This window comes from Leptonychotes weddellii, chromosome 3 (genome assembly GCF_054177405.1).
Source record: "Leptonychotes weddellii isolate Sample4059 chromosome 3, ASM5417740v2, whole genome shotgun sequence".
Lineage (NCBI taxonomy): Eukaryota > Metazoa > Chordata > Mammalia > Carnivora > Phocidae > Leptonychotes > Leptonychotes weddellii.
Genome location: NC_138371.1, coordinates 65,085,519 through 65,106,656, shown reverse-complemented (window position 1 = coordinate 65,106,656; position 21,138 = coordinate 65,085,519). Strand labels below are relative to the sequence as shown.

The following is a 21,138-nucleotide window of genomic DNA, read 5'->3' as shown; positions in this document are numbered from 1 at the left end:
GGCTTTGAAATGCGTCCATTGGGACTGGCTGTGAACTCAGTGGGAGAACCACAACAATTTCATTCAATCTAAAGAAGTCTCATGTGCAACAATATTGGAAATCATGGCCCGATTGTTCACTGCCCCAATTAAGGACCTCTAAAGAAAAATTATAACTACCACATCTTAAGTGACATATTTATTACCACCTCAATTATAGCATGGTGATCCTCCACATGGCACATCACAACCTGTTGTGATATGGAATAGAACTGCAAGCTAGAAGGACAAGCTAGAAGATATCCAGGGTGAAAAAAATCCATGGTGAAAAATAGGTGTTGTAAATTTTAGCTTAGGTATCAAATCACAAAAATAGAAGACTTATTAATGTTATTTCATATAAAGAAATGTAATATGACCATAGATTTCATAACATCAACTATGTTTTGTTATAGACATTATAGATAGCATCATATGGGAAGATACTTATAAAAAAAATAATACAGCAACAGCCAACATAATCTATGAAGTAATTGATTTATGAAGTAATATAAGGAAGAGTAACCTGTCATGTCTTTAAATGTTTCCATCAAAAATATCAAAACCAGGTTACTTTAAGGGTTTAAAACACTGTATTTTGGAGGATGACTAATAGATTTGATATATTTTTATTAGAAGTATTTAGACATGAAATTTTTTTAAGATTTTATTTATTTGAGAGAGAGTATGAAAGAAAGAGCACAAGCAGGGGGAGCTGCAGAGGGAGAGAGAGAAGTAGGCTCCCCGCTGAGCAGAGAGCTCGATGCAGGGCTCAATCCCAGGACCCTGGGATCATGACCTGAGCTGAACGCAGACACTTAAGCGACTGAGCCACTCAGGCGCCCCTAGACATGAAATTAAAAATAAGAGTAAATTGCAATTTTGAAATGCAAATATTACACAACACAGCATAAAAATGTTAGTGGATTAATTGACTAGTAGTTCATGTTAAACAACTCCTAAAGTGCTTATGGCTTTTTACTTTTTTGGCATTAATCTAAGCAACAAGATGGCTCAAAAAAGAAGTACTCAAAAATTCACTCTCATCATGCCTGTGGTATTCTGTTACTCAAAGAGAAAATACTGACTAACCACTTTTCCAAGATAGAAACATTTTGTTAAAAAAAAATCTGCTTCAGATTTAAAAAATTGCATCCAGCTTTCTTTTTCAATAGTTCTTTCACTTTCCAACTAAATGTTATTTTTGTTTTTCACATTTCTAAGTTACTACTCTTTATAGGGAAACTATACAACACATATGTAATATTAAAAATGTTTAATTAGAGGCGCCTGGGTGGCTCAGTCAAGGTTAAGCATCTGCCTTTGGCTCAGGTCATAATCCCAGGATCCTAGGATCGAACCCCACGTGGGGCTCCCTGCTCAGTGGAGTCTGCTTCTCCTTCTCCTCCCCCCTCATGCTCTCTGTCGCTTTCTCTGTCTCTTTCTCTCAAATAACTAAATAAAATCTTTTAAAAAATATTTAATTACTATCCTGATTCTTCCTGCACTTATAGAATGAGTATGCCACAAAAGTGGGTGGTATGATCTCTACATGTTTAGTTCCTCATCCTGGAATAAAATCACTCTGGATAGACTCATTCTAGTACAACATTCATAGATACGGAATTTCTTACTCATGAAGTGTAAATGGGCACCATAAATATCACTCCTACCACCACCAAAAAGTGCCTAACACAGCCATAGATTATGCGATAAAAAGAACTGCTTTGAGAACTTATAGCTTTCTTCTTTCTAAATTGATACCCTTTTCCCTTAGCTCCCTTGCCCCTTTTCATTCTACACATTTTAAACCACCAAGTAATTTTCTTTTGTAGCACAGTGTGGTGTTAGATCAGTCAGCTGCTCACCCATCAAACTGACAAGGCATTCTGTATCAACATGGTCACAGGCTGGGTAGTAATTTTGCCATGTAAGACACCACAAGGTTTGTCTGATTTGATATCACAACTAGATCTAGCCCTCAATTAGTATCATGGCACTGGGTATGACTTCTCAAACAGCTAAACCCATGGGTTTTACTATTCCCTTCTGTGGAAGGTATTAACTCTTCCATCCTCACTGGCTTCCCAACCACTAGTAATTGGGAGAGTAAATTCAGGGAAAGGTGAAGAGAGGAGACCTGCAGATATTCCTAGGGGAGCTAAGCTCTGTTGGAAAGATCAAAGATGCCTTTCATTGCTCATGTCTGAGACAGAGCTGACACCATCTTTTGGAGAGGGATTTTAGAACTCTTTTTGATTTTGATGTAACGAAGACATTGTGCTCCTATACCCCCCACACTGCTGTTCTGCTACCAGCAGAAGGTTTTTAAATGACCCTGTAAGTCAGATGGCCTGGGTTCATTTCCAGATTCCACCACTTAGTTGGTGTGGAAATAACCAAGTTGCTTCACCTCTTTGGAGTTTTAGCTTCCTCAATGGTAAAGTACTGATAATAGACTTCCCACAGAGAGTCCTTGGAAAGATTAAATGCCATTAAATATTAGTACTTAACACAGTGCCTGATGCAGTTTTAATAAGTATTGGCCAAATATCAGTTCCATTTGAGACATGCACTTTGTCATGTTGATGGATGGATTTGTTTTCAGACATTGACCTAATGTCTTGTTATTTGCCACCAGGAGTCTGTTGTCTTGTTAAATGAACGTATTTTCTGACATCATGTTGATGCTTAACATGGATTTGGCTTGAGTGTTCCATTTGTAGGAGAGGAAGGGTGGTAAAAAATAGCACACAAACCAATAGTGGGGAATATCTCGTTCTTGTGGTTGGTCTATCACTGAGACTCTATGGAACTGTGGGGTTGTCACCTAACCCCCCTGTTTTTCAGTTTTTTCCATCACAACTCAGTAGTAGTCCTGATCTACCTGCACCTTGCAGGCTGTCTATGCATCAAACAGGATTATAGAAATGGAAAAGTCCATGAGCTGTAAGGGAAGACATTTCTCTTACATGACAAGGATGCTTTAAATATAGAGCTTCATTTCAACAATCAACTTACAAACATGTGAAAAGATGATAGCTCAAGAAAGGATTCCTGGTGATCATGAAATAATGTTAAATTTTAGAAAAGAAAAAAATTTTTTCTTACTTTCAAAGATTTCCTAGGGAAAATTGGGAGTGAGTTTCCTCCCTTAATGTCCCCTTGATAATCTTGTACATATTGCTCCCTTTTCACTTATTATTATTTCCAGCTTTTTTAACAACAGAGACTGTATCTCATTTTTGTGTTGTTGACATTTTTATGTCTTTGACAAATATCACAATGCCTGACACATACCTAATGCTCAATAAATGCTTGTTGAAGAAATATACTGAAAATGTACACTATTCCTTGGCACTCTGCTTCATTATTTAACAGGTTTTGCATGCTTCTTTCCAATTAGCCTAGCTCCTCAAAGATTGTCCAAGTCTTTATCTTAAATTGAAATGGAAAACCACTCCTTTTCATTTTATGAATATTGAGTCTTTATAGACTTAAAAGTATTATATTCTTGTAAGTAAAATTCAAAACTTTGAAATAGCCATGCGCATGCCCCCCCCTCCCCCCGGTACACCTTGTCCCTCATTTGTGCTTTATTTTCCTCCATATCATTTATCTATTTATCTTTTAATAAAATATTATGTAATGCTATGTACTTATATTGATTACAGTCTTTCTTCCCAGACTAGACTATAAGCTCCCCAAGGGCAGGAATTTTGATCTATTTTAATCACTGATAGAGCCCCAGCCCTTAGAAGAGTAGACTCTGAATAAATATGTGCTGATGATTGGATGAACCTCATTAAAGCAATAGAACTCTACTTATTCATAACTGTTGCTAATAAAGAATGAAAATAAGTGAAATGATCGACCAACATTGTAAACCTGTGTTTCCATTATTTTCTCTTAATCCCTATAACAGGAAGAAAATCAATTCTCAAAAATCTGTGGTTTTAAATGAAACTTAAATAAATGTCTGAAGTCAAATAAAAAAAAAATCCCCCCAATGACAGAAGAAGGAGCTAAGCTCTGAATTTCTCATGATTAATTGTATTCAAATACCGCTCTTATTTTGCTGTGGATAAATTCTTGCTCATGTGCAGAATGAATTGTGAGAAGATCACCACGCAGCCAGCCACAGACAAACTCAAAGGAGGGCCATTCTGCAGCATAGGTATGAAAAAGGTACTCCGCATCCTGATAAAAGAGCCAGGGAGCATCTGAAAGACAACAAAACCAAAAAAACAAAAACCAGTGCAAATGATGCAAAAGCCATTGACTGATGTGATGCAGACTGAAACAGGATATGCTATGATTGACGCCAAATTTGTAATTTGGTCACTTAGCATTAAAGAAAAGTGTATGTGTGTGTGTGCGTGTGATATACATAAATACGTATATTTACACACACATAACTAAGTATATAATTTGCTTATTTTTCTTGGTTTATCTTATCTAAGAAAACTTCATTTGCATTGCAAGGTCTGGGATAAATGCATATTTTAAAATCACGTGTCACGAAAACAGTGTTATTATATTAATCTTTAATCATTTAATGAATTTGTTAATTTGACCATTAATTAGTTAATTTGAACAAATTAGTTCTAGATTGACATAAGAAAAGAGAGGCTCGATTGGAGGACTGTAGTAATACAGTAATGGTATATAATGGCACGTAATTAGAAATGCAAGAATTGCCAGGATAGTTCTTACCATACTGGTACCAGGGTGGAATCTTGGGTCTCACATCTGCAAAGTGAAAGCAAACCATCTTGAGTGACCTTTCTTCACAAGTGCACCATCTCTGAATTACTTCAGCTCTAAACACGGTATTTTGTACTTTGCTTTTTAAGAGACCATTTAAAAACCAGGTACTCTGTGCTGTTTGAAATATGGTTAGTTCTCATACTTGAAGAGGAGGCTTAAGACAGGCCTCTGATTAAAGAAGAAAGGATGTGAACACTTGTCAAGGGCCTACTGTGTGTCACACAGTGTTAGGTGCTTTCACTTACTCATTTGACAAGTAATTTTGTTTGCTTGTAAAGTCACAGTGACATTTCTTCCAGGTTGTACTCGAAAAATACCATATTCCACAATAGAGTTGGTTATCCTCATTTCCTATTAACTAAATTAGCATACTGCCCTGGTGTAGGTGTCACCTTTTCTCATTCCCCTACGAGGCATTCTTTGCTGTACAGTTTGGTTCGCGTGATGGTTGTTGGTACTGTAGTCCGGGATGTTTAAATTTTAGATTTCTATAACTCTTCGCTTGGAAAAGTGCTGTAGATTATTAGAAAGCAAACAGATAGTAAAGATCTTATTAATATTTTTACCTCTTGGAATTTTGCATATCCATTCACGTTTGGAACTGCAGTGCAAGGACAGCAATGTCTTATTTGCCTTATAAACAGCACAATTTCTTGCATCTTCTCCAAAATAAGTATTGTCTAAAAATGAAGAGACAACCTGCAGCAGATGAAGTTCGTTATTTCTTAACGATGATCCCCCACAAAAAGTTTCAAAAGCTCAAAAGAAGCATCTCTGTAAATAAATCACAATAGACTTCTGGAGGAAGCTTAAGAAATGTCTGGATAAGACTGCAGTTAAAGGTTGTTCCACATTTGTGAAGAACAAGCTAACCAAACTAGCATTTTTCCTTAAAGATGCTTTTTTTCTTAAAAAGAGGCAAGCTACTCCTTTCTCCAGAAGGAACAGATGAGATGTAAGCTCCCTTTTGAACTTGCGCTATTGTCTCACTGGCCACAACAGGCTAGCCCTGGGATCCTGGGTACGCTTCTGAAAGGCTCTGACCTGTCACATTTGGGTCTCATCTGTGATGCAGATTCTTTTGCATATACATTAAGCTTTTAGTCTTTAATCACTAAATTCTAAGTTATCCCTAGCTTTAATTGGGAAACTCCAACGCTTTCCATGAATGGTCATGTAAGGCGAATGTTAAATAAAAATTTGATCTTCTCAATGATTTAATGGCTACCTAACAGAAGAGTGGATGGACCACAGGTAAAACTGGAGTAAAACTTTGGGAAAAAGAGGATGTTTGAAACATTTATACTCCTCTTCAAACACGTACACAATCATACAACTCCTCTAACTTAAAAATATGTAAGCTCAGATTCAGACAATTGTGGGAGTTTGAATATTTGTTTTGTCCAGTAGGGAGTGGTAGGGAGGAACTCCATGTGCTGCTTCATGGCTTTATTTCATTTATTCTGAACCAAACTGTCTATTCCTCTCTATCACTAATAAGATTGTTTCACTAAAACAAAAGGAAGCATTCTCAGCCTCTACATATCACATTTCATTTTCCAGGTGCCACACTGACATTAACCACCCAACTATGCCATGTGGTGACTGCCATTTATGCAGCAGGTGGACCCTGCTAAGTTCCTTCCGTTCTCTGGGCCTCAGTTTCTTTGATAGCAATATAGATGGATGGGGTGGGTGATCTCTAAGGTCTCTTCTTACTCTCTGGTCCTGATACCCTTCTCAGAGAAGCAGTACAGAGGTGGAAATGTTTCATATATTCATATATATATATATATATATATATATGTATGTGTGTTATATGTTTAACTAGCATGTCATTGTTTTTGTTTTCCACATATAGTTTTCCACAGATGCTTTCCTTGCCACAAATTTTCTCTAGTGGGACTAAAGATCATTTTTCTCTATGGATCTTTACTATTTCAAAGTTGGGCTGCTGCTATTTTGCCAACTAGGAGACATTATAACATCATGGCTTTGGAGGCAGACAACCTGTGTACAGATCCTGGCTCTCTTATGCATTATTTTAGGCAAACTAAGCGTTCTAATAACCACTGCACTGAATCATTATAAGGGTGAAATGAGATCATGCAGCAATGCATTCAACCCATGTCTGCAATATAATCCGGGCTCAATAAATAGGAGCTGCGTTAAGTGCTCACTGCAGGCTCTTGCTAGCCTCTTATTTCACAGGTGTAACTGAATACATTGATTTTGCATGTGCCTTCAGATGGATCTCATTTCAATCTGGGATACTGCTTCCATTTTTCCCTATCATCTTGAGGAAAATAGGAGAATTCCTCATTGAACCTGAAAAAAAAATGTAATAGTGAGTTCCTTCTTTCCTTCACAGAGGTTTTTACAAGTATGAGGCTGAAAGAAAAGCAAGGTTTTTTTTCCAACCGAATAACTTGCTCTGGTTGAGAAGGAGATGGTATTTCTAAGGCTGGCACTTCTGTCCTTTTAGAGATAAACCAGAATGGTTCTTTTCATCGTGATCTGGACAAGGGTCCCACATTCCTATAATTAGGTACTAAGCTAGAGAGGGAAAGTGGAGTAAAGAGAGCTTAATATTATTTTAAACAATAGTTGCTTCTTTCTCAAGACTCTTCACATGGGAGATAGTTTGGGGTGGTTTTTGGAGATTTTGATTCCTTTCCAGGATGAGATCCTACAGCTGGCCTCAGAACTATGTGGCTTGTGAAGTTTTCCCCGAACTTTGCAAAAATAACTTATGGTACCAAGATCTGGTGCAGTTTTTGATCTGAGTCTGAGTCACAGGAAATACGGTCATTATTTCCAGGTTCTCTTGGTTGGTTGACCAAGGTGTTCCAGGGCCCCCTGTTTTGAATTCATTTCCTTGTCTTCAGTTTGGAAAAACTTACAGGAGTCCCATCAGACCACTCCCAAGAGCCAGCATTCAGTGGATTTCTTTTATTAAATCCAATCCAGAACTGCCTTTCTTCTGTCCTGTGAAGAGAAAAAACAAAGACTTGGCTCTTCCTATTGAATTCACAACATAATGTAATAGGTCCAAGAAATATTTTAAAGTATTTATGTGCACAGGAAAACAGCTGATACTCCTGGCAGGATAGATCAAGTCAGCAAACATTTATTAACATTTCCTATATGCAAAACCTGAGCTATGAGATGAATGTAGAGAAGATTAGCCTGGCTTCCTATTTCTCTTGGCTTGTATGGTGTGCTCGCTGGTGACATGCAGTTGAGGGAAAAGTTAACCCATATTGAGAACACTGCTTTCTCATATTCATTAGGAATGGCAACATCTTTCAAGTAGGATAAGAACACACGAAATCAAGTTGGTAGGAAATTTTGGAATGTCTTTTCCCTAGAGGACTTTTTACTACTTTACTATGTATTTACCACTTCCCTATGCTTTGATTTTTTGCTTTTTTGTCAAATGTTCATGTTCTTTGGAGGTTAATTACCACCACCTCCTTTAATAAAAGGTACACAGCAGATTTGGGGTTTTGTTTTTTCAGAGCCCAACATAAATAATTTCATAGCAAATCAGTCCAAGGCACAGTAGATTCACTTCAGCAGTCACCCCTGGGTTAGACTTGGCGAGAATCCCCACAGAGAAACATCTTTCCTCCAATTAGGCAAAGGACAAATACATCAAACAAATACATCAAACCACAGAGTACTCAATAAATCAACCAATAAAGTCTAATTGTACAACAAACCATCTCACTAAGATAATTTTCTAAGAATAATTTGGAGAATTAAAGATTTAAAAGATTCAGAAGTCATGACAGATGCTTTATTTTTGTTACTGCAGTGAAGCAAGCCTATTCTGAAGCATCCCCTTCTCAGATATGTGAGCTATTGTGCCTGAACGATACAACTGAAAGTAAAATATGTCTTAGAAATCTGTGAGATCATTGTGGCCTGGTTGGTGACTGCCCTGATTACAATTTACAATTCACAAGGTTGTGGAGGTGGAGGATGCTGCCTTAAGGTTAAGCCAGGTACCTTAACATCAATGACCTAGGCTGGGAATTCATATCACTCGCCTGCCTTGAGAACTTTTTATTCCTTTACTTACTGAATTCAGAGTTCTACATTTTTCCTGAAATGTACTGGATCCTAGATGGTATTAATTTTCTCTTCATCAATTTCCTATAATTTTGTACTTTTTAATAATATAATAAATAATAAAATAGAAATTAAAAAACAGTGCCATAAGAAGGACAAGCATGTATGCTACTATGAGAACTGGTTTGTTTGCTATAATCAAGCATGAGATTTTGTTAAACTCCCTGGCAGTCTGGATACAAAGTAAAATTATATAGCTTTTCTGATGAAGTGCTAAAGATTAACAATTTGATAGATGCTTGGCATTAAATTTCACAAGAAATTTCAAGTGTGAGAACTTATGACATAATGATATTTGATCTTACAGCAAATTTGGAAGTAGTTTGCATGTGGTTATTTCATATAGCAAACCTCACTATACCCAAGTATGAAAGGATGTTTTGCAAGGTGCTAAAGTCATGAAGAAAAGTTACAACTTAGAACAGTGTAGACTATCCCATATCCCCTGGATCTGTGGCCCCACACCAGACTTACAGTCCAATTAATTAGGAAGCTTCTTGAAATTTTCTTCAGTTTCAGAGAATCTGACTCAGCAGCTCTGGTGTGAGGCCGGACGGCTCCGTGTCAAAAGGTGTCCCAAGTAAGTGTGAGAATCAGTCAGATTTGGGAAACGCAGTTTAGGTCAGCATTTCCCACAGGGACTAGCAGTTCCATGGGATGTTGATAAGTGTCCTCAAAAAAAGAGGTTTGTGGCTGAAGAAAATGCTTCCTTCCAGAAGCCTTTACAATGCTAATGCATATGGCAGATTTCCAAGTTTGTGCTTTGTTTTGCCAACATATTTGACTCTTACCCCAACAGTACTCTATGAGACTCACATTGGGAGATGTTGTCAAAGGCTCCTACCATTAAGGTCATTACTGTAGATGCTAGAGATGAATAATTTGGTAGATATTGCATATTAATATTCTTTTGGAGTGTCCCAAAGGAAAACTATGGGGAAGGCCAGGATTGTCCTCAAAAAATAGTTTTGGATTTTCTCTGTAATTCAGGCAAGCATTTCATTGAGACTCCAGATTTCCAGAGCTTGGAACATAGTACCTGGAGTTAACATTTGTTTTTATGAAATAAATGTATGGAGCCATGGAGCCATACTGCTTTCTCAGGGGCAGGATTTTTGTCTATTTTGTTTATTGCATTCTCCAGCCAGCTATGCATATTAAAGTACCCCTCCCATAGAAGATATTCCAAAAATGTATGCTAACTGATAAGAATATTTTAGAGAAAGAGGCCAATGGATGAAAAAACTCACTAAAAAAGACCATAATAGCTGTCTTCAAGTATTCAAAAATAGAGTCGACTTGACCTGTATGGCTCTGGCTTACTGGAAAGTTGATCTTTGAAACCAGCCTCCAACAATGGAATGGGCTTTCTCCCAAATAAGGAGCACTCTGAAAGGAATTGTGCAGATAGTAGGTGACCACAGGAAGGAATTTTTGCATTGGGTAAAATATAGCACAAGCCTTTTATGTTTCTTCAAATTTAAATTAAATTGATTTTCTAACCATGTAATTCAAGATTCTGAAACTTACAAGCTGGATACTGACAAGTGAATACCTGTTTCCTCAAATGTAAAATTAGGACGTGGATTGGAATTTTTTTTTTTTCAATCAGTGTGACTTTTTTTTCCCCCCCAAACAAAATCTTACATGGACTCCTAATCTGTACAAAATAAGCAGAAGTGGAGCTGGTGGGAGCTGCTCTGGTGAGTCAGTGATGGAACTAGGGCCTCTGCCCACTTGGTCCCCTCCCTAGTCTTGGGGTTCCAGGACTCTCAGGATCCTCAGACAACACTTTGAAAATCATGGGGTTAGATAATTTGAGTTTGGCCGAAGAGCTCTGAAATTCTGATTTGAGGTATACAGAAAAGATTTCAGATATCAAAACGATTGCCACTTTGTTGTTTTATGGAATGAGAACTTGGTGCAATATAAATATAAAACTATATGTGTATATTTTTCTTTCACAACTAGTAGCTAGCTGGTTTTAGGCTTAAGACAAATACTTGAGATTTTAAACAAATATTTGGGATACTCATCCCTAATAAGTCATTACTGGGAAACAGAAAATTTGATTGCATTTTTTCAAAATTAACAAGTATTTACCTATTAAATTTTGAATGTAAAAGCTCATTCACAAAATTCTCTTCCTCAATATGGGCAAAGCTTGCAAGATGAGCTCCAAATTCTTCACAAAATGCTTCTGCTTCTCTCCATGTTCTTTTCATCAGGACTTTTTCACTATGAAATACCTGATTTAGTAGGAGAAAAAAAAGTTGACACTATCATGGATAAGGTGAGGCTGTTTAATTCTGGACAAGAAAATAACAGTAATATAATTGTCATTATTCTATAGTAAAAGCTTGACCCAGTAGGGAGAAATAACATTTATTGAACTAGAATGTGTCTATTCATCTAAAACTATTATCTCATTTTATTCTCACAACAAATTCATGAGGAGGATATAATGAGCTCAGTTTTATAAATAAACTCCTTGAGAACTCTTTTTTTTTTCTTCTAAACTTCCTGTAACTGGCATATACTTGTCCCTTAATAAATGTTTGTTAAGAGATGTGGACAGTCAGGCTAAAAGAGGTTATAAATTTCTGGTCACACAGCTACAAATAGGCAGAGCTAGGATTAGATCTGGTACTCCTTTCTTCAAGAGCCCATGAATTCCTATCCCACCAGATTGCCTTCTGACAAATTAGAATTGGCTGAATGATCATGAATCTGGCTGACCCATGGCAGGAAATGAGAAATGAGATCTGGGACCTAGGGCAGGTATATTACTAAGGTCTTTGGGTCTTAGCTGTGCCTAAATTCTCTGCTGTTTCTTAGCTGTCCTCACAGTAGCAGGAAGACGTCAGTAAATGGAGAGTCTACTTCTGACTCTATTTAGGATCAAGGGTGAGGGTCCAAAAACATAGAACTCCATATCGTAGGCCTCTGTGCCCTCCTCGTTTTTAACTGCCTGACATTATGCCAGAGTCTCTAATGCCAGGAAGGCACCCTGCGGCCAGGCTTCACCAGACTCTGATTTGCTGAGACCAGAATGAATAGCTGTGGGCCACAGCACAGCCTTTCCATCTTTTAAATTATATGTCAAAACTCACCTCTGGGAACTTTTTCTTGAATCACTTAAAATTCATCAATCCCACCACCATGCCCATCAAACACACCATACATTTGTTGACATATCAGGGTAATATATAGTAGAAAAGGCACTGGACTGGGGGGCCCAAGACCAGGGATTTATTCCAACTCTGTTAATAAATAATTGTGATCTTGGGCAAATCACTTCATCTTGCTGCCTCAGTTTGCTAATTTCTAAAGTTTAACTTATTGCTTTGTGAGATCACTGTTACCCGATGAATTTAATGTAGGGTTGTATATGTGTACATTAAACTGAATGCATTCACAGATGTGTCATGACAAGAAGATTGTAGGTACTGATTTACATCTAGGATCTAAAGCTGATATGCAAAAAGACATTTCTTCACACATTTTTTCACACATATATATACACACACACATATGTATCAACTGTATGTATTAATTTGTTTGACTCTCAGGTGTCCGGCAAGTTGCAAAAGCTATTTTTAGCAGCAGAATGGTATTATTCCATAATAAAGACTTTATTCATTTTCTTACAAACTATGGAATTGTACCATTTCAATACCCGGTGAGCATCTGCCTTGTTCATTTGATATTATGCAATAAGAACAACATTGACTGGGGCCTTGATATCAATCTTCAAGAAGAGGTCTTCAGTATCACCAGGGATAATATGTCAGTCTTTTGACTTAAAATTATTTTGGAATATAACTGAAAAGACAGAGACAGTCAACAAATATTAAGTACCCGCTGTGTGCCAGGCACTGTTCTGGAGTAAGGGAATTTGGGATACGTGGACAAAACTGAAACAATGTTGGTCCCATTGAGAATGCCTAGGTACCCTTGGCATCACCTTGAAGCAGCTGGCCAAGCCAGGCTCTGATTCCCAGTCCAAGTAGCAGGGGTGAAAGGGCCATCTCTCTTCCTGCTCCGTTTTCTCCTGTTTTCCCACTGGTTGCTTACACAGGGACATTGCCTTAAAGTGTCTGCAGTCCTTCACTTCCCAGCGACCAGGTGGACTCCTTCCTCGCATGACAACACAGCCACCATTGTAGCCTAAAAGCAGAAAACAACACTTTTTAATATACTAGAATGACTAGAACATTTTGTTCTTAGAAAACAGGTCTTTAGAGTGTTGCACAATTAACATCTCATAATGAAGTGCCCACATAAGAACAATAAGGATGAAAACGAATGCTTTTTTAATAGGACTATCTCATTTCTCTTCCTTTCATCTTTAGAGAAAAGAATAGAAGACGGAAAAGGGAGGGAAGACAGCCTGTGAAGACTGGAATTTGGACATTTGGAGCTCAGATGGCAAATGATAGGAAACTAGGCACTGTTCAACCTGGGACGGAAATATCCTCAATATTCAATCAAATCCCCAATATTTCAATCAAATGCCAACATTCCTCTACTTTCAATTACTGAGCTTTTTTTTTTAACTGTGCAGAGAAAAATTTAGCCCACCATTTACTGAGCACTTATTCTGTATACTGTGCTTTGAAACCCCATTGTAAAAAATCAACAATGAAAAATGCATAGTGCTTATCCTCTGAGAAATAGATTTGACAGGGAAGATACATAAATGATGGATTCAAGGCAGATTGCAAGGTACATAATAGAAAGCCAAACTCTCCATGGGAGAGTGGAGAGAATGAGATAAATTCTGTATGTGGTGAAGCTCTGGGGGCAGGAATAGGGCAGACATTAAGGAAAAGCGAAAGACCATCTAGTTCTGGATGAAGCTCTATTCTTTTGTGTATGTTTGAACATATTGGAAAATGAACCATATTTTTACATAGAAAGAATTTCTATGTTAAGATGCTCATTTGTCATCAAATATATACAACTCATAGGACAGCTAAAAAATACACCTCAAATTTCAGTGAATAGTAGAAAACAATCCCACTCCAAAAGTAGAATACAAATTGAGTAAGAATGAACCTTTTTTCTTGAAGCCAAAGTGATCATTCATTTATCTAAATCAAATTCAACAACAACAAAATTGTGCATCTATATCTACATACCAGGCTAGTCTGTATATTAGCTGCTAGAGATAGAAGGACAAAACAAAACAAAACAAACAAAACCCAACTCTTATTTTAGCACAGAAGAGGCACAGATACAATTGCATTGAACATAATGTGTGACGTACTATACTAAAGGAGAGTTCAGATTTCTGTGGGATATTCCAGAAGGGGTGATGGAGTCTGCCTCAGGATGTCAGTAAAGGATTTGCAGGAAGTGACATTTGAACTGAATTTTGAAGGATGAAAAGGAGAAAAGAGTTTTCAAGGGGTGCTGGTAAAAAAACGCAAGCGATTATAGATGGAAGACTCTGACGACTCTGGACCTAAAGGCACTTTAAAAAATATAGTCACTTGGTACTAAATATTTGTCTTGCTTAATTTCCTTCACAAGGAATGGCTTCATTTTTTTTTTTTTTAAATACAGAGCAACTGGCTTTACCTTGTCTGCAATGGGTGGTTATTTTATGGTCATAGAAAGACTAAAGAGATGGGGAGTGAGAAGAAAGAACACAGAAGAAAACATACAAAGAGCCTCTCCTAAAAGGATGGAAGAGTTTGTGCAAAAAGAGAAAGAATAGGGAGGCTAAAGAACCAGTGTTTGTGTCTTCAACAGTCCTGAGCTCACACCCCATGTTAGACACCAGGCATCACGGCCATCCACAATAGGGTCACAGTCCTGTGCGTGTGTGCATGCTGATTTGTCAAAGAGACCCACAATGGTGAAAGTGACCAGTAGTAAACAGGAAAGCATGACTAGTATGATTTGTATAGAAGAAAAGGAAGTCAAGAGAGAGAGTTGGTCCATACAAAGGCCATCAGTCAGCTCCATTGGCCAGAACAGCTAGTTAGTGTTAAAGCTGAATGAATGATTTGGGGCCATGCAGAGGGGAAAGAGTACAGTATGTAACTGCAACCTGCCAGGAATGGAGCTTTGCAATCCTGTTCAATGTAATTTTGGAATGCAACTCACAATCTAGCTGGTCATGAACAATAGAGGAGATGCTACATACTCTGTGTGATGAGATTCTAATGAAATTGAACTGTGGAAATCCACATGGAAGCCCCAAATGTAATATTGCTAATGGAGTTTCTTTAGTTGAAAGAGCAGGGTAAACATGCACTCCCTCTCAATGCCTCCATCCTTCCTTCCCCAGCAGCCTTTGACTTGGAGCCTGAAGTCTGGAGTTCTAGTGTCAGCACAAATATTTAGTAACTCAAAACTCAAACAGGTTAATTAATCACAAAAATGTGGGGATAACAATTCCTTTTCTTCTCACTGGTTTTCATGAAGATCAAATAGAATAAAAACACCCTGAAAGATAGGAAGGGCTAAAACCAGCCCTAAGATGTTGTTTCTATTCTTATTTTGACTCTTCATTACAAAAGCTGGGATTTTGTGGCAGGAGTTCTGCCTGCACGTTCAAAGAATTTTTAAAAAGCTCAAATCAGCAAGTTTAAAATGTAGTATACTTTTTTTTGTTGGTCTTGCATTTTGTCTTACTTTTTCACATCAGACAATGATTAAATAGCTCTGGTTTTAGATACTATAGATACTCAACTCATCTTCATTAGTGGAGAAGGAGATGTTTGTGAACTGCTATGAAGATGAAAAGTGCTGTAGGAGTGTTATTGGTATTCTAAAGTGGTTAGCTTAATGGAACATTTGACCCAAATTTTAGAATCTCAGCCCCAAAGAAGCAGTAAAGCGGTGTAATAAAGGGAGACTGGGCTAAGGGAGATATAAACCGAATTTATAATCCTATATTGTGGTATGCTTGCAAAAGCCAAATAATAAAGGTAGGGTGTGGGAAAGAGTGGAGGGAGTTTTTCTCCCTGAGAAATTATTCTCAAATTCAATTAACTCATTTCCCATTGGAGAAGAAAAACCATCATCCTATTCCTCAGTGATGACTCTCACATTTAAACTGATTCTCCTTACCTGCCTTACCCTCTCTCTATCCCCCTTCACTCTCTCCATCAAACATGAACGGGATAACTTTAGGTCAATTAAGACATTCCAATTCACTATTCTAGTCCTTTCCATTTGGCAAAGCTATCTAACCATATAAATTGAACTGAGCTGGGAAAACCTCCATCTTTTACCTCTCTGGTCAAATACCTGAAAGTAGACAAATGAAATCTATTTGTGGCCTCAGGGTAGCAGGGAACTGTAGCCAGGCCTTCAATTATTTTACTTGAGTCTGTCTAGTTATTTTCCCATCCTGCAATAACCCTTTCACATCCTTACTTCTTAGGCCCTGTGCCCTACCCACCCTCCTTCTCTGTCATTTTTTTCCTTCTTCATGGAGAAAAGTGATACTATGGGGGTAGCTTCCGTGGAATGCTCTGTATCTGCCTGATACTGTATTAGGCATTTTATATGGTCTTTATATGGTCTTTTCTTTATTCAACTTCAAAAACTCTGAGATGGATATTAGCATCTACAGTTTGCTAATGGAGAAATTGAGGCACAGAGGTTTAGTAACTTGCCTAAGGCCACGTGGGGAGGGTTTGATGCAGAATTTGAAAACAGATTTAACTGAATCTACCATGAGACAATGTCAAGGTACAGAGTAGGCAGGCATACAATAAAAAGCTGTTGAATGATCGAATCTTCCCCTCAAATTATGTTCCTCCATTTCCATGGAACTCCCTCTCATTCCCCCAGTCACATTTCTTTTCTGTGTGTGCTCACAGCATTTCCTTAAAGATCTACAAACCCATTTTTACCTTGTATGAGTTACATGATTATAAAAAGATATGGAAATTTCCAAAGAATGCCCACAAATGAGAATAAATATGTCTTCATTTATGTGGTGGTTCATTTCAGAACTCTGGGAAGCCTTAAACTGGACCCACCTATCTATCTGATGGCTGGACAGGCTTCTCCTTGCTATGTGGAGTCACTTTCAAGAAAAGCAGATCTGATTTGCTCTCTCAGGATCCCAATTTCCCTCTCATTGGCAGAAGATTTCTATTGACTTGGGACGATTGGGGTAAATGCTCTAGAGTTACCCCATATGAGTGAAACACACCTTTTCTGCAGTGGCATCTAGATCTAGAAACAAAACTTTTTGTCACAAAGCCTGAGTAATAGGTAGATGTAAAATAGTGATCTCAAAGTGTTTCTCCTTCTTTGTACAGACAACTATGAAACTGTAATATAACTTAGAAAAGATTTTTGAGTGTCTTAACAAGAACGGACGCACTTTTTCCCTTTCACTCTACAGCCTTCATTTATATTGAACCTTTAAGTACAAACTACATTTTAGTTTCTAATGCATTAGTGTCCCTTAATAAAAAAGGCCCCATTTTCGCCCTTTAATTAGTGGTACTAGTTAGTATAGATCAAAACTGGTTTTCCTGTTTTACCTGGATAGTTACTTCTCTTAAAATACCAAGTGCCACAGTCTCTTTACTATTGTTGTTTTAGTAAAATAGCAGGAAACTATCTCTTTATAAAAATATCCCAGATATGAAGCTATGAAGAAACCCCTAATGAACCAATGGATCTATGCACTGATCATTAGTGGCTGCTAACATTGCAAAAAGTGAGAAAAGTGAACATTATGTGCCTTCAGATAGAATACCAACTTCTTATGAAAAGGTTTTCCAAAAGAAAAGAAAAGAAAATCTGAATTAAATAGTGCCTCTGATTCTAACTTTTAAAAAATAAAAATGTCAATTTTATGGAAAATGAAGAGGATAGAGTAACATATTAAACAACATACAGGGATTCAATCAAAAACTCCAGACTGTAGGAAACTTCAGGACAAATAACCCATTTGCACAACAAAATTTTTAAAAAGTGGCAGGGGGGGCAAGAAAGAAGGAAACAGAGATTAAAATAGACTTTAAGATATCTATCAACCAATTGCAATGTATGAATCTTTTTTGGATCCTGATTCAAACAAACTGTAAAATCCATTATATGATATTTTGAATAATTTAGAAATTTCAGCATTAACTAAAGATTTATGTTATGAAGTTATAGTTAATTAGTTGTGATAACTGTCTTATATTTGTGTTTTTAAAAAAGAAGTCTTTATCTTTTAGGGATAATATTGAAATATTTGTGGATGAAACAATATGATGTCTGGGCTTTGCTATGACAAAATATGGGAAGTGGGGGAAGTGGGTGAGGGTATAGATGAAACAAGATAGACCATGAGTTCATAACTGATGACATGGGTGATGGGTATATGACGGGTCATTACACTATTTGGGGAACATAATACAAAGTTGAAAAAGTGCCAGAACTGCGATTCCACCATAGATGGAATATTTTGATGATATGACATAAGGACAGAGTCTTGGCTAAGTTTATAAAACACAGCAGGCTTCCTGTTCAGTGGTCAATTTATATAGTCAGTTTGGGCTGGATTAAGATTCTGACATGAGGACCAAGTTAATGGACACTTTCATGACAGGCAAGGAAAAAAATGTGATTTAGGATGGTGTTTCTGCAAACTGCAATTTAAAAGAAAAAAGGAAACACAGAGGCTTTTATATTGCTATTTTCTTCAAAAAAAGATTTACATTTTCATCTTATTCAGAGACAATTTACTCAATGTCAGTCAGCATGAGCAGCCAAACTGAGCATCATGATATTATTTTTGCTTCAGGGAGAACAGGAAAAGAGTAGTGCCACTCAGATAAATTACAACAGAAACTTATGAATGACAAGGAGCTCTGCTTCAGTTCCAGATTTTAGACATCCCAATATGCCCCAAGGAAGGTAACATTAAAAACCAAGATTTTGTCTACTCAAAATGTATTAATTTATTTTGACAGGTATAGACATTCCTAACAAAATATATTAGAAATGAAACCTGAGCTTTTTTTTTTTCAGTAATAGTGTGGCATGGAACTTTACTATTCTCTGCATTTTAATAATATTCACAGATCTGTAGAATGAGGTTGTTTATTGACTGGATTAGGATGTTTCTTGTTTAGAGCCATGCAAACTCACCAGTTTCTATACACATTTCCTAAACCAATGCTTATACACAAAAAATGTAATTTGTCTTAACTTCACCTTGCAGGCATCTTTATAAAGCATGTTTTTTTAAAAAAATAATAAACTATATATTTTAGAGCATTTTGGATTCATAGCAAAATTGAGTGGAAAGTACAGACTTCCCTTATACCTCCTGTCCCAAATACATAAAACCTACCTCACTATTGACATCCCATACCACAATGGTACATTTGTTAAAACTTACAGTGACACATCATTACCACCCAAAATCCATGATTTACATTAGGTTTCATTCTTGGTGTTGTACATTCTGTGGTTTGGACAAATGTATAATTACATATATCCACTATTGTAGTACCATATAGAATAGTTTCATTGCCCCCCAAATCCTCTGTACTCTGCCTATTTATCTCTACTTCCCCCTAACCCCTGCAAACCACTTTTTGCTAGCAATCTTTTTACTGTCCCATAGTTTTGCCTTTTCCATAATGTCATATGGTTGGAATCATGCAGTATACAGACTTTTCAATTGGCCTTTTTCACTTAGTAATATGCATTTAAGTTTCATTAAATGTCTTTTGATGGCTTGATAGCTCATTTCTTCTTTTTTTTTTTAAGATTATATTTATTTATTTCAGAGAGAGAGAGTGAGCAAGCATGAGTTGGGGGGAGGGAGAGAAGGAGAAACAGACTCCCTGCTGAACAGAGAGCCTGATGCGGGGCTCCATCCAGGGACCCCAAAAACATGACCTGACCAGAAGGCACATGCTTAACCGACTGAACCACCCAGCCGTCCCAGGCCTTTTGTCCATTTTTAAATCTTGTCCTTCATATTCTTATTGTTGAGTTTTAAGAATTCTTTGTATATTTTGGATAACAGTTTTTTTATCAGATGTGGTTTTTCCAAATATTTTCTCTTAGTCTGTGTCGTGTCTTTTCATTCTCTTGGCATTGTCTTTCTTAGAGCAGAAGTTTTTAGTTTTAGTGAAAATTGTTTCTTTCATGGATTGTGCCTTTGGTGTTGTATCTAAAAAGTCATTGCCTTACTCAAGGTCATCTATGTTTTCTATTATGTTATCCTCTACGAGTGTTATAGCTTTGTGATTCACATTTAGGACTATGGTTCATATCAGTCAATTTCTGGGCTCTCTATTCTGTTCTATTGATTTGTCTTTCCACCCCCACCCCCAGTACCACACGGTCTTGATTACTCTAGTTTTATAATAAGTCTTGAAGTCAGGTAGTGTCAGTTCTCTGACTTTGTTCATCTACATCAATATGGAGTTGGCTATTCTTTCCATATAAACTTTAGAACCAGTTTGTTGATACCCACAAACTAACTTGCTGGGATTTTGATTGGGATAGTATTGAATCCATAGGTCAGTTTGTGAGAAACTGACATCTTGACAATATTGACTTTTTCTATCCATGAACGTGGAATATCTCTCATTTTATTTAGTTCTTCTTTGACTTATTTCATTAAAGTTTATAGTTGTCCTCATATAGATTTTGTACATATTCTGTTAGATTTATATATAAATATTTCAATTTGGGGGTGCTAATGTAAATGATAATATGTTTTTAATTTTAAACTCCACTTGTTCATTGCTGTTATATAGAAAGCAACTGACTTTTGTTCATTAATCTTTTATATTGCAATCTTGCTATAATTACTTATTAGTTCAAGGGATCTTTTATTGATTCTTTCTGATTTTTTATGTAGATGATCTTGTCATCTGTGAAGAAAGTTTTATTTCTTTCTTTCCAATCTGTGTACCTTTTATTTGTTTTTTTCTTTCTTTTTTAAAATTTAATTTAATTTTATTATGTTGTTAGTCACCATACAGTACATCATTAGTTTTTGATGTAATGTTCCATGATTCATTGTTTGCGTATATAACACCCAGTGCTCCATGCAATATGTGCCCTCCTTAATACCCATCACCGGGCTAACCCATCCCCCCAGCCCCCTCTCCTCTAAAACCCTCAGTTTCTTTCTCGGATTCCATAGTCTCTCATGGTTCGTCTCCCCCTCCAATGCCCCCCCTTCATTTTTCCCTTCCTACTATCTCCTTTTTTTTTTTT

At 37.0% G+C, this 21,138-nt stretch overlaps 1 protein-coding gene across 8 annotated transcripts in view; it reads right to left on the bottom strand.

The window, feature by feature from the left end:
• The window catches only part of PLA2R1 (phospholipase A2 receptor 1), a 115,401-nt gene that overhangs the window by 28,617 nt on the left and 65,646 nt on the right, over window positions 1-21,138 (bottom strand). For all 8 annotated transcript variants that reach the window (XR_014143583.1, XM_081814328.1, XM_081814325.1 and 5 more), the window contains 6 exons: window positions 12,893-13,095; window positions 11,029-11,174; window positions 7,692-7,776; window positions 5,355-5,487; window positions 4,735-4,770; window positions 4,084-4,241 (listed from right to left, as the gene is read on the bottom strand). Coding sequence is in view for 7 of the 8 variants with exons in the window: in XM_081814328.1 (XP_081670454.1) it covers window positions 4,084-4,241; window positions 4,735-4,770; window positions 5,355-5,487; window positions 7,692-7,776; window positions 11,029-11,174; window positions 12,893-13,095 (761 nt within the window). In the remaining variant the exon portion in view is untranslated. The remainder of the gene's footprint in view (window positions 1-4,083; window positions 4,242-4,734; window positions 4,771-5,354; window positions 5,488-7,691; window positions 7,777-11,028; window positions 11,175-12,892; window positions 13,096-21,138) is intronic.